Source organism: Diabrotica virgifera, chromosome 5, assembly GCF_917563875.1.
Source record: "Diabrotica virgifera virgifera chromosome 5, PGI_DIABVI_V3a".
Classification (NCBI taxonomy): Eukaryota; Metazoa; Arthropoda; class Insecta; order Coleoptera; family Chrysomelidae; genus Diabrotica; species Diabrotica virgifera.
The window spans coordinates 165,497,917-165,511,448 of record NC_065447.1 but is presented as its reverse complement, the minus strand read 5'-3'; the positions used below and the strand labels follow the sequence as shown (position 1 = coordinate 165,511,448).

The following is a 13,532-nucleotide window of genomic DNA, read 5'->3' as shown; positions in this document are numbered from 1 at the left end:
TGGATTATAAGCTTTCATTCGACACCTCAATTGTTATTCTACCTGGTATAGTGACGGAGGAGTTATATTCACAGTCGGACGGACAGACAGCCTAGGTCAAATTTCTCACATTTAGTACCATCCTTGCATTATAAGCTTTCATTTGACACGTCATTTGTCATTCTACCTGGTATAATGACGGAGGAGTTATATTCGCGGTCGAACGGACAGACATCCTAGGTCAAATATCTCACCTTTAGTACCATCCTTGGATTATAAGCTTTCACTTGACACCTCATTTGTCACTCTACCTGGTATAATGACGAAGAAGTTATATTCGCGGTCGGACAGACAGCCTAGATCAAAGGGCCTAGCCGGGTAAGATGGTGAAAAGTGCCCCCAACCCAATTTAAATTCCATATAGGCCACTTTTTAGCACATATAGAGGAACTCACTTTCTGAAATTTTTAGCCCCCTAGGTGGTCACGTGACCCCCCTAGAGCCTAATTAGGCTTTTTATTTTTTATTTTTTCTCTCAGCCGCATCAAGAGCTAGCCAAAAACTTTATTTAAAAAGTTGTAAGTTTCAAAAAGATCTAGATGAAAAAATTTTTTTTTATTTTTTTGGCGGGAAATTCGAATTTTTAGAACAATTTTAAACTTTTAAATACCTCTGAAAAAAAAACTAAGACACTCGTTTTTACGAAAATTAATTATAATGTGTATTTTTGAACAATATTTCACCCTTAATTTTTTCAGATTTTTAAAATTGGTGAAACGTACCTTTAAAAATAAAAAACCGCATTTTTTCGGTTTTTTTTTTTTCGTTTTTTGATACAATTTTATACATATTTTTCAAAAAATTTAACACCGTCACTACAATAGGTAAAAAACTGAAAAATAATTGGGGTTTGCTTAATAAAAATTTTTTGTAACGATATCCATTTTCAAGATACAGGGCGTTGAAGAAAACAACATTTTACATATTTTTTACGATTTTGCCGAAACTACTGGCAACATTGTAATAAAACTTGGCGGGTTTTAAGAGGTAGTTATTGTGCATGTTTTGACATACAACTAAGGATTTGATATTCATCATTGGCGCGCATAGGGGTAACGGTCTGAACTTTTCAAAGAAAAAAAGATAGTACGCCACTGACATAATTTCAAATTAACAATCATTTTTGAATTCCTCGTTCAATTTTCAATAAAAAATCTATCTTCTCATTTTTTCATACGACGCGCCGTTTTGCTGCAAAAAATAAAATATCTTAACGCTTCCAAAGTATTCGAATTAATTTTGATAATAATGGATGTACGAGTTTATTATGTAGATGTAGAAAGTACTAGAAGTTCGAATACTTTGTAAGGGTTAAGAACTTTTATTTTTTGAATAAAAATGGCGCGTCGGATGAAAAAATAAGAAGATACATTTTTTGTCACAAATTGAACGAGAAATTCAAAAACCATTGTTAATTTGAAATATGTCAGTGGCGTACTATCTTTATTCTTTAAAAAGTTCAGACCATTACCCCTATGCGCGCCAATGATGAATATCAAATCCTTAATTGTATGTCAAAACCTGCACAATAACTACCTCTTAAATCTCGGCAAGTTTTATTACAATGTTGCCAGTAGTTTCAGCAAAATTGTAAAAAATGTGTAAAATTTTGTTTTCTTCAACGCCCTGTATCTTGAAAATCGATGGCGTTACAAAAAATTTTTATTAAGAAAACCCCAATTATTTTTCAGTTTTTACCTATTCTAGTGACAGTGTTACCTTTTTTGAAAAATATGTTTAAAATTGTATCAAAAAACGAAAAAAAAAACCGAAAAAACGCGGTTTTTTATTTTTAAAGGTACTAGGCCTTCGGCCCACATATAAAATTTTTTATTTATGACCACACCGTTGAAACTTTTTGTACTTGTTATTTGGGTGGAGTCGGACAAATTTGGAGCTTGGCGCATTATGGTAGTGGGGCGTTTGTCTGTCAAGCGGTGACGAAGTTGTCAATTTTATGCAAGAAAAAAATTTATAACCACATCGGTCATTTTATTTTAATCAATGGTTTTAATCATATAAACAGCGAAAATAATTTTGTCGGACAAAATTATTGGGGCATATGACGCGTCGGACACGCTAAATATGTCAAATTTATGAAAAAAATAAATTTATTACCACATGGATAATTTTAACTGAATCGACCATAAAAACTTTTTCCAATAATGTAGTAACCTTGTCGGACAATTTTCACGGGGCATATGAGCAGTCGGATGCGCCGAAGATGTCAATTTCCTGAAATTTTTTTATTTATTACCATTTTTCCGACAAGATTAGTAGGTTATAAGTAATTATATTCTTAATCAAAAAATCAAAGTGTCGGACAAAAATATTGGGGCAAATCGACAGTCGGACAAAAAATTTAATTTTTATTGGTAAACAATACTTTTACATTATGCTGGGTTCGTACATCTCTTATCTTTACAACCATTTTTCCGACAAAAGTAGTAAGTTACAAGTAATTATATTCTTAAACAAAAAATGTAATTGTCTGACAAAAATGTTGGGGCAAACGAACAGAAAACTTAATTCTTTTAGGCTATCGACGAGGAGGTATTATCAAAAAAAATTTTAAAACAGTTTTTCTCAGTTATTTTTGAACCCATTTAGCTGAAAATAGGTACACACGCTAAGTAAAACATTTAAAAAGGTATGACAAAGAGCAGTACTCAAAATTTTCTTAAAAAATTTTCCGACAATGGGGAAAATTTTAGAAAAATTGTGATCTGATAATTTGTGTACATACTCCTTGAACAACGACAAACGTCGTTCTATAGTTTTTTCCCGAATTAAAAAAAAAACATTTCCAACGAAAGTATCAGGTTATAAGTAGTTATATTCTAAATCAAAAAATCAAAGTGACGGACAAAAATATTGGGGCAAATCGACAGTCGGACAACAAATTTAATTTTTATTGCTACACTATACTTTTATACTATGCTGGGTTCGTACATCCCTTACCTTTACAACCATTTTTCCGACAAAAGTAGTAAGTTACAAGTAATTATATTCTTAAACAAAAAATGTAATTGTCTGACAAATATGTTGGGGCAAACGAACAGAAAACTTAATTCTTTTAGGCTATCGACGAGGAGGTATTACCAAAAAAAAATTTAAAACAGTTTTTCTCGGCTATTTTTGAATCTATTTAGCTGAAAATAGGTACACACGCTAAGTAAAACAATTAAAAAGGTATGACAAAGAGCTGTACCCAAAATTTTCTTAAAAAATGTTCCGACAATAGGGAAAATTTTAGAAAAATTGTGATCTGATAATTTGTGTACATACTCCTTGAACAATGACAAACGTCGTTCTACAATTTTTTTTTCGAATTAAAAAAAACATTTCCGACAAAAGTATCAGGTTATAAGTAGTTATATTCTAAATCAAAAAATCTAAGTGTCCGATAAAAATATTGGGGCAAATCCAAAGTCGGACAAAAAATTTAATTTTTATTAATAAACTATACTTTGACAATATGCTGGGTTCGTGCATCCCTTATCATTACAACCATTTTTCCGACAAAAGTAGTTAGTTACAAATAATTATATTCTTAAACAAAAAATGTAATTGTCTGACAAAAATGTTGGGGCAAACGAACAGAAAACTTAATTCTTTAGGCTATCGACGAGGAGGTATTATCAAAAAAAATTTTAAAACAGTTTTTCTCAGTTATTTTTGAATCATTTAGCTGAAAATAGGTACACACACTAAGTAAAACATTTAAAAGGGTATGACGAAGAGCTGTACCCAAAATTTTCTTAAAAAAATTTCCGACAATACGGAAAATATTAGAAAAATTGTGATCTGATAATTTGTGTACATACTTCTTGAACAACGACAAACGTCGTTCTATAGTTTTTTCTCGAATTATAAAAAAATCGTTTCCGACAAAAGTATCAGGTTATAAGTAGTTATATTCTAAATCAAAAAATCTAAGTGTCCGACAAAAATATTGGGGCAAATCCAAAGTCGGACAAAAAATTTAATTTTTATTAATAAACTATACTTTGAAACTATGCTGGGTTCGTTAATCCCTTATCTTTACAACCATTTTTCCGACAAAAGTAGTAAGTTACAAGTAATTATATTCTTAAGCAAAAAATGTAATTGTCTGACAAAAATGTTGGGGCAAACGAACAGAAAACTTAATTCTTTTAGGCTATCGACGAGGAGGTATTATCAAAAAAAATTTTAAAACAGTTTTTCTCGGTTATTTTTGAACCCATTTAGCTGAAAATAGGTACACACGCTAAGTAAAACATTTAAAAAGGTATGACAAAGAGCAGTACTCAAAATTTTCTTAAAAAATTTTCCGACATTGGGGAAACTTTTAGAAAAATTTTGATCTGATAATTTGTGTACATACTCCTTGAACAATGACAAACGTCGTTCCACAGTTTTTTTTTTTCGAATTAAAAAAAATATTTCCGACAAAAGTATCAGGTTATAAGTAGTTATATTCTAAATCAAAAAATCTAAGTGTCCGATAAAAATATTGGGGCAAATCCAAAGTCGGACAAAAAATTTAATTTTTATTAATAAACTATACTTTGACACTATGCTGGGTTCGTGCATCCCTTATCTTTACAACCATTTTTCCGACAAAAGTAGTAAGTTACAAATAATTATATTCTTAAACAAAAAATGTAATTGTCTGACAAAAATGTTGGGGCAAACGAACAGAAAACTTAATTCTTTTAGGCTATCGACGAGGAGGTATTATCAAAAAAAATTTTAAAACAGTTTTTCTCGGTTATTTTTGAATCCATTTAGCTGAAAATAGGTACACACGCTAAGTAAAACATTTAAAAGGGTATGACGAAGAGCTGTACCCAAAATTTTCTTAAAAAAATTTCCGACAATACGGAAAATATTAGAAAAATTTTGATCTGATAATTTGTGTACATACTTCTTGAACAACGACAAACGTCGTTCTATAGTTTTTTTCTCGAATTACAAAAAAAACATTTCCGACAAAAGTATCAGGTTATAAGTAGTTATATTCTAAATCAAAAAATCTAAGTGCCCGACAAAAATATTGGCGCAAATCCAAAGTCGGACAAAAAATTTAATTTTTATTAATAAACTATACTTTGACAATATGCTGGGTTCGTGCATCCCTTATCTTTACAACCATTTTTCCGACAAAAGTAGTAGGTTATAAGTAATTATATCCTTAAACAAAAAATGTAATTGTCTGACAAAAATGTTGGGGCAAACGAACAGAAAACTTAATTCTTTTAGGCTATCGACGAGGAGGTATTATCAAAAAAAATTTAAAACAGTTTTTCTCGGTTATTTTTGAACCCATTTAGCTGAAAATAGGTACACACGCTAAGTAAAACATTTAAAAAGGTATGACAAAGAGCAGTACTCAAAATTTTCTTAAAAAATTTTCCGACAATGGGGAAAATTTTAGAAAAATTTTGATCTGATAATTTGTGTACATACTCCTTGAACAATGACAAACGTCGTTCTATAGTTTTTTTCGAATTAAAAAAAAACATTTCCGACAAAAGTATCAGGTTATAAGTAGTTATATTCTAAATCAAAAAATCTAAGTGTCCGACAAAAATATTGGGGCAAATCCAAAGTCGGACAAAAAATTTAATTTTTATTAATAAACTATACTTTGACACTATGCTGGGTTCGTGCATCCCTTATCTTTACAACCATTTTTCCGACAAAAGTAGTAGGTTATAAGTAATTATATTCTTAAACAAAAAATGTAATGGTCTGACAAAAATGTTGGGGCAAACGAAAGAAAACTTATTTTAGGCTATCGACGAGGAGGTGTTGTGAAATAATATTTTAAAACAGTTTTTCTCGGTTACTTTTGAATCGATTTAGCTAAAAATTGGTACACACACTAAGTACAACACTTAAAAGGGCATGACGTAGAGTTGTACCCACAATTTTCCAAAAAAAATTTCCGACAATAGGGAAAATTTAGGAAAAATTTTTATCTGAAAGTTTGTGCACATACTCTTCGAACAATGACAAACATCGTTCTGTAGTTTTTTTTTCGAAGTTAAAAAAAATCCGACAAAAGGGAAAATTTCGGAAAATTTTTCGAAAATTTTGGAAAGTTCTCTACGTTACGCCCTTATATTATAAGGAGTATTTCTACAAATTTTCAGTGTGATCTATGTAGAGTTAACCGAGAAATATTGTTTATAGTTCGCTTTGGCCTCCTTGATGCTTATTATTTCTTTATATCCCAGAGAACGGCTGTTCCCGTACTTGTGACACTATATATATGTACAGGAAATTTTCTATTTTCTAAATGTGACTGAATTAAAAAAATTGGGCCAAATCCAATCTTAAAGTATAGGGAAAGACTCGCCCATCCAAATGTCAACCATCCATTTTGGTCCAAGGGTGTGGATTTTACGGCCCTTCCCATTTAGGGTCTGTTTTTCGTTCTCGTCCCCAAAACTCCCAAAAATTTCGAAAATTTAAGTCCCACCTTTACGGCTTCTTGTAGTACTGATCATTACCTTTCCAATGCATGTTTAATTTTGAAAATTGGTTATACCATTCAAAAGTTACCGATCTCAGAAATTTTATTCAATTTCTATTTAAAAAGGGAAAAATGTTTTGTATGTGTGTATGTTTGTGGAAAAGTTACACCGATCTGAATTTTTTTTTCTATGTTTTAAGAGGGGGTCAGGGCCGATTCAGAACCGGTGTAGCTTGTGACTTTCCACCACCCTCAAGCCAGCTATAGGACTTGGTAGGTACAAAACGGCATATTTTCTGGGGGTACATACATATCTTAGGTTCAAGGAGAGACAGGAAAAGCGCAAATACACCAAATTAATAGCTTTGAGTTAAGCTTTGAAATAGTGCCTAAGTGGTTAGGATCAGAGATACACACTGCTCAGTACAGCTGAAAAACTGAAAAACTAAACTTTGAAAATTTTGGTTTTTGGATAGTTACTCAAAATTTCAACCTACGAATTGCGCCAATAACTGAGGAGGACTCTAGACGCGTCTAACGGTGTATACCTCATATCAGAAAAAATTCGAATTTTTAAGTTATAACCTTCATAAATGTGATCAAATCTATTTCCTATGGGAAAAACGGTTTTTCAAGCTCAATAGTTCCTATAATACCTTCAGTTATCATACTTGACCTTGGATGCATCCGACACTACTTCTCATATTTAGTGATCAAAATCGGTTATACCGATTAGAAGGTATCTAGTTCCAAAAGTATAATCCATTTGACCATTACCGCCGAAATGGTTTATATAGTTGTAGTGCTTGCGACGCTAAATTTAATAGAGCAATCCGAGTTCATTTACCGGCCATTAAAATAATTTTTTATTCTATTTCGAATAGAAAAAAAACTCTAGTGTACATTCAATGGACACTAGATCATTTGAGAGATAATCATAGAAAGGCGACCATTTATCTTAACGTGAAATCGAGAAACAATACATTCAACTTATACATTTAATTTATATACAGGGTGTTTGGTAAAGAATGGGCCATAGCTTAACCTCAGGTTCCTGAGGTTAAAATAGACCGATTTAAGCTAACTTACCTTGGTACAAAGTTTATGATAACCGAGATACAGGATGTCAAAGTTAAACTTTTTTTTTATTTATTATTGAATATTTCTTGACAGGTATGGGATAACAACATGAAATTTGGTATGTGTGGGTTTTTTGGGTCGAGAAAACTAAATTCCCTACCAAAAATTATGTATTGCCCAGAGGGCGCCACATACGCCTTTCAGCACTCATTTATTACGTTCAATTTTTTTATCCCTCACTCTGTATAATTTTGATATTAAAATTTTTATTCTCCTATTAGTTTTACTTAAAAAAGGTATACTTTTTCATCTCCCTAAACTCAACCGTTTTCGAGATAAACGCATTTTAAATCTGCGATACACCATCATTTTTAGCATAATATCATTGTAGTTACACCCGAAAAATAACTTAATACCATAATAATTGTGCCAGTTCTCAAATGTATGTCATTGCATCGCAAATTCCATTTGAAGAAATTTGCGATACATTTTTGGATAATTTTATGGTTTTAAGTTATTTTTCGGGTTTAACTACAATGATATTATGCTAAAAATGATGGTGTATCGCAGGTTTAAAATGCGTTTATCTCGAAAACGGTTGAGTTTAGGGAGATGAAATAAGTATACCTTTTTTAAGGAAAACTAATAGGAGAATAAAAATTTTAATGTCAAAATTATACAGAGTGAGGAATAAAAAAAATTGAACGTAATAAATGAGTGCTGAAAGGCGTATGTGGCGCCCTCTGGGCAATGCATAATTTTTGGTAGGGAATTTAATTTTCTCGACCCAAAAAACCCCCACAAACCAAATTTCATGTTGATATCTCATACCTGTCAGGAAATATTCAATAATAAATAAAAAAAAAAGTTTAACTTTGACACCCTGTATCTCGGTAAACGCCCCATTATTTTTGTCCGACAAGTGATCCAATATGCATTACACATGTAAAAGAACAGTACAAAATAAAAATGACATCTGTGGTAATAAATAAAAAAAATCCAGGAAATTGACATCTTCGGCGCATCCGACTGCGCATATGCCCCGTGAAAATTGTCCGACAAGGTTACCACATGATTGTAAAAAGGTTTTATGATATATACCGTTAAAATTATCCATGTGGTAATAAATTTATTATTTTCATAAACTTGACATATTTAGCGTGTCCGACGCGTCATATGCCCCAATATTTTTGTCCGACAAAATTGTTTTCGCTGTTTATATGATAAAAACCATTGATTAAAATAAAATGACCAATGTGGTTATAAATTTTTTTCTTGCATAAAATTGACAACTTCGTGACCGCTTGACAGACAAACGCCCCACTGCCATGTTGCGCTAAGCTCCAAATTTGTCCGACTCCACCCAAATAACAAGCACAAAAAGTTTCAACGGTGTGGTCATAAATAATAATTTTATATGGGGGCCTAAGAACTATACGTTTCACCAATTTTAAAAATCTGAAAAAATTCAGCGTGAAAGATTGTGCAAAAATACACATTATAATTAATTTTCGTAAAAACGAGTGTCTTAGTTTTTTTTTCAGAGGTATTTAAAAGTTTAAAATTGTTCTAAAAATTCGAATTTCCCGCCAAAAAAATAAAAAAAAATTTTCATATAGATCTTTTTGAAAATTACAACTTTTTTAAATAAAGTTTTTGGCTAGCTCTTGATGCGGCTGAGATAAAAAATAAAAACATAAAATGCCTAAATAGGCTCTAGGGGGGTCACGTGACCACCTAGGGGGCTAAAAATTTCAGAAAGTGAGTTCCTCTATATGTGCTAAAAAGTAGCCTATATGGAATTTAAATCGAGCTGGGGGCACTTTTCACCATCTTACCCGGCTAGGCCCTTTATCACCTTTAGTACCATCCTTGGATTATAAGCTTTCATTTGACACCTCATTTGTCATTCTGCCTGGTATAATGACGGAGGAGTTGTGATTACAGACAGACAGACAGACAGACAGACGGACAGACGGACGTGGATAATTCAAAGTTTTCACATTTTTTCAAAATTGGGTGAAAACAATAGAGGTTTCTAAACTTTGGTGAGTCCGACAACTGGAGTACCCCTAAAAGATAGATACCTCGCTTACTTTTCATGAGCACTTTAAAACCATCATTAACAAATCTGATTTTACGTCCATCCATCCAACCATTAAAGATTCTATATTGTTCGTTGGTTAGATCTCATCTGGAATATTGCTGTTCAATATGGTTTCCCTATTATCAGTTGTATAGTGATAAAATTGAGAATGTGCAACATAAATTCCTTCGACATGTTGCGTTTAAACTTGGCCAGTATATGCATTATGACGATATTTCAAAGATGCTAAATATTTCTACATTAAAAAGTCGTCGAATACAGCACGACTTGATTCTATTATTTAAACTGGTTGATTCACAAATCGACTGCCCTGATATGTTACCCAAAATTAATTTCGCAGTTCCCAACCGCCAGACAAGACAATTGGTTTTATTTTCTGTACCAATGCATAGAACAAATTATGCTCATTATTCGTTCTTATCCCGAAGCCAAAGAATTGCAAATCAATTTCAGGAACTCTATTTTTCCTAGATCTTAAATAGATTCAAGGCCGTATTATCAAATATCACTTGACGTCAATTATTATCAGATATACTATTAGCACTATTAGGAATTTGTCTGTGTACTTTCATTTTTATTATTTTGTAATTTTTAGCTTATAAATGTTTTATGTTGTTTTAAATCTTTAACGTGTTAATTGTATAGCATTACGCTATAATTACTATTTCTGCTAATTATATTATCTTATTTCTTTTATTATTTTTTCTCAAAAACCAAACAACGTTAGTCATTCGAAATGCACATTCAAATATAAAACATGGTTTTAACCTGTCACCATCTGTTTTCTCATCCACATAAAGTGTGTCAACAACTCACTATGCATTCGAGTGTTTTTTGTTGTAACTGTGAAAGCATACACCAGACCTAATAAATGATTTATTAGTCAGTCATCTGGTCAAAAGGGAAGAACGATAACAGTAATCGTTGTGGTATTTCTTTTTAGTAACAACTCGACAGGCAGCCGCTTTGGGTCGCACCAAACGCTCTCATTTTTAACAATCGACCTTTCTTCCGAGAGACCTAAACAAAACACATTTTCGTTCCAATAATAAAATTACCGTTTGTTTTATTATATTCATTTTTTAATTAAATTCCGCAACTCACCCATCGGAATAATTGTATGTTTTAAATAATACTTATTTTGTAAAATGGGTTCGCCCGTAAATACATAAATAAATAAAAAATTCGTCGCACAATATTACCAGTTAACTGTAAATATCTTTATCAAACAATCCTGCAAAAATCAGCTGTCAGGGTATAAAAGTTATGATTCTTTATGATGCGTGTACTGGTAATATTGTGCCACAAATTTTTAAGTAGATACTCCAGTTATGTGGGACGCACCAAAGTTAAGAAACCTCTATAATTACGAAACACCCCCCTCCCGAAAATTTTCCGTATTAGAAAAGTTGTCCGACTCGACAGGAATAACTGAATTAAAAAAAGTCTTATGCGGGATGTAATAGATTTTTTTAGTGTGGGCCCAACGTCTTCTAGTTTTAACTGAGAAAATTTTAAATTTATATTAATAAATAGGTACTAACACATACTACTAATATTACATAGTTAAAAAATAATAAAGGATAGTATGAGTTAATAAGTAATAAAAAGGCAATGAGAGAACTTATAAAAGAAAAACACAAGAAAAAGACAAAACAAAGGAAAACATGGCTATAAGAATGCACAGATATATTAATAGATGCCAAGATTGTTAGTTTGTACCAGAAAACCACAATTCAAGTTAGTTAATATAATAACTCATTGACAATTACATACCTAAAAACACTTCTATTGCTAACATGTTGCGGTCATCTTGCGTAAATTTTTTATTATCGAATAATGTGTACATATATGGATGAGTTTTCTTTAAAGATTCGGGATGAGTGTCATATATCTTTTTAAGAGATTTTAAAATTTGTTCCAAACTCCTACAAGAAGTAAAAACAAAAAAACAAAGTACAAAAACAAAGCAGAAGAAAATCTACTTCGTCACACCATGAAAATATGTGTATCCGATAATCAGTTTAGTTTTATGCAAGACAGATCAACAACAGATGCATTTTTCATTATAAGGCAGTTGATAGAAAAATACAGGTAGGTATTAAGAAACCAACTCTCATATACAGGGTGATTGATTAGTAGGGTAAAGCTCAATAGCTCCGCTATATGTAGTAATAGATAGCAATAAAAGTTAATAACAAAAATTTTAGCCACCTTTGATTACAAAATTAGTTAGAATGTTCGATAACACAGTGGCAGACCTAACTTATGTTTTTTTTTTAATGGAACACCCTATATTTTATTTTATATTCGAAGTCCTGTTAACTTCTCCATCACAAAAATATAAAGGTTTTAATGTTATACAGGGTATTTACAAAGTTATAACCAATTTTGTATGAAAATCGTAACAAGTTCAACTCCCTGTATAAATAAAAATAAGCACAACAGCAATGGTTTATTAATGCCATATTTTTTTTATTTATTGTCAAAATTTTTAAGTTTTCGAGATATTTTCATTTTTCAGAGCAAATTATTTTAGGTGTTTAAATTTATCTAAATTTTAAGTAAGCCATGACTGAATTGACAATTGAAGATTACCGATTATCAATCCGGTAATCAATGTAACACTGTAGCAAATAAAGAAATAAAAATAATTTATTAGTAATACATTTTACAAACAAAAACACAACCACTATATGCAACATTTTTGAAACAATTAAAAACTATCTTTTTATGTAAATGCAACAAATAAACAAAGAAAATTAGTAATAAATTTTACAAAAAAACACACAAACACAAAATACAATATTTTGTGAAGACAATTAAACACTACTTTTGTATGTAAATGTAACAATGTAACAAATAAAGAACGAAACATAATTTATCAGTAATACATTTTGCAAAAAAAAACATGTTTGAAAAAATTAGAAACTACTTTTAATAAAATATTTTTAATATTTAATTACATAAGGTGCTCAAAATTATCTCCTAACACATTTATGTACGCCTAAAAACGATCATTGAATGAGCTACTTACTCTACGGAGCATTTGTAAATTAACACATCGAAATACACTTTGTATTCTATTTTTCATCTCATCCCTTTGTTGTTGGAGGTATTTTATAAACTTCATTGTTAACGTAACCCCAAATAAATCAGTCCAGTTTATTAAATTCTGGTGATTTGGGTGGCCACGCTACTGATCCATTGAAAAATGAAAATATCTCGAAAACTAATAAATTAAGACATAGGGAATGTTATCTAAAAATTAAAGTACGGTAATGGTACTTTTCAATAGTGATATAAAATACAGGGTGTTCCATTTAAAATTACTGAGAAAATAATGTACTTGCGTTTTGACTCACCCTGTATTTGATATAAAGAAAATTAGCAATATCGACCATTCTTGAAAATTTTGACAATACGTTAAAAAATATGGCATTAATAAACCATTGTTGTTTTGCTTATTTTTATTTATACAGGGAGTTGAACTTGTTACGATTTTCATATAAAATTGGTTATAACTTTGTAAATACCCTGTATAGCATAACAAACCTTTATATTTTTGTGATGGAGAAGTTGACAGGATTTCGAGTTTAAAATAAAATATAGGGTGTTCCATTTAAAAAAACATAAGTTTGGTCTGCCACTGTGTTATCGAACACCCTGTAACATTCTAACTAATTTTGTAATGTGAAGCTCAAAGGTGGCTAAAATTTTTGTTATTAACTTTTATTGCTATCTATTACTATAGCGGAGCTATTGAGCTTTACCCTACTAATCAATCGTATAGTATTTATTGATCTTGATAAACCATGTGATACGAGTTCCTCGAGAGAT

At 31.1% G+C, this 13,532-nt stretch overlaps 1 protein-coding gene across 2 annotated transcripts in view; it reads right to left on the bottom strand.

The window, feature by feature from the left end:
• The window catches only part of LOC114341295 (probable cytochrome P450 12a5, mitochondrial), a 62,375-nt gene that overhangs the window by 42,330 nt on the left and 6,513 nt on the right, over nt 1–13,532 (bottom strand). For both annotated transcript variants that reach the window (XM_028292093.2, XM_028292100.2), the window contains exon 4: nt 11,469–11,620. In XM_028292093.2, the coding sequence (XP_028147894.2) occupies nt 11,469–11,620 (152 nt within the window). The remainder of the gene's footprint in view (nt 1–11,468; nt 11,621–13,532) is intronic.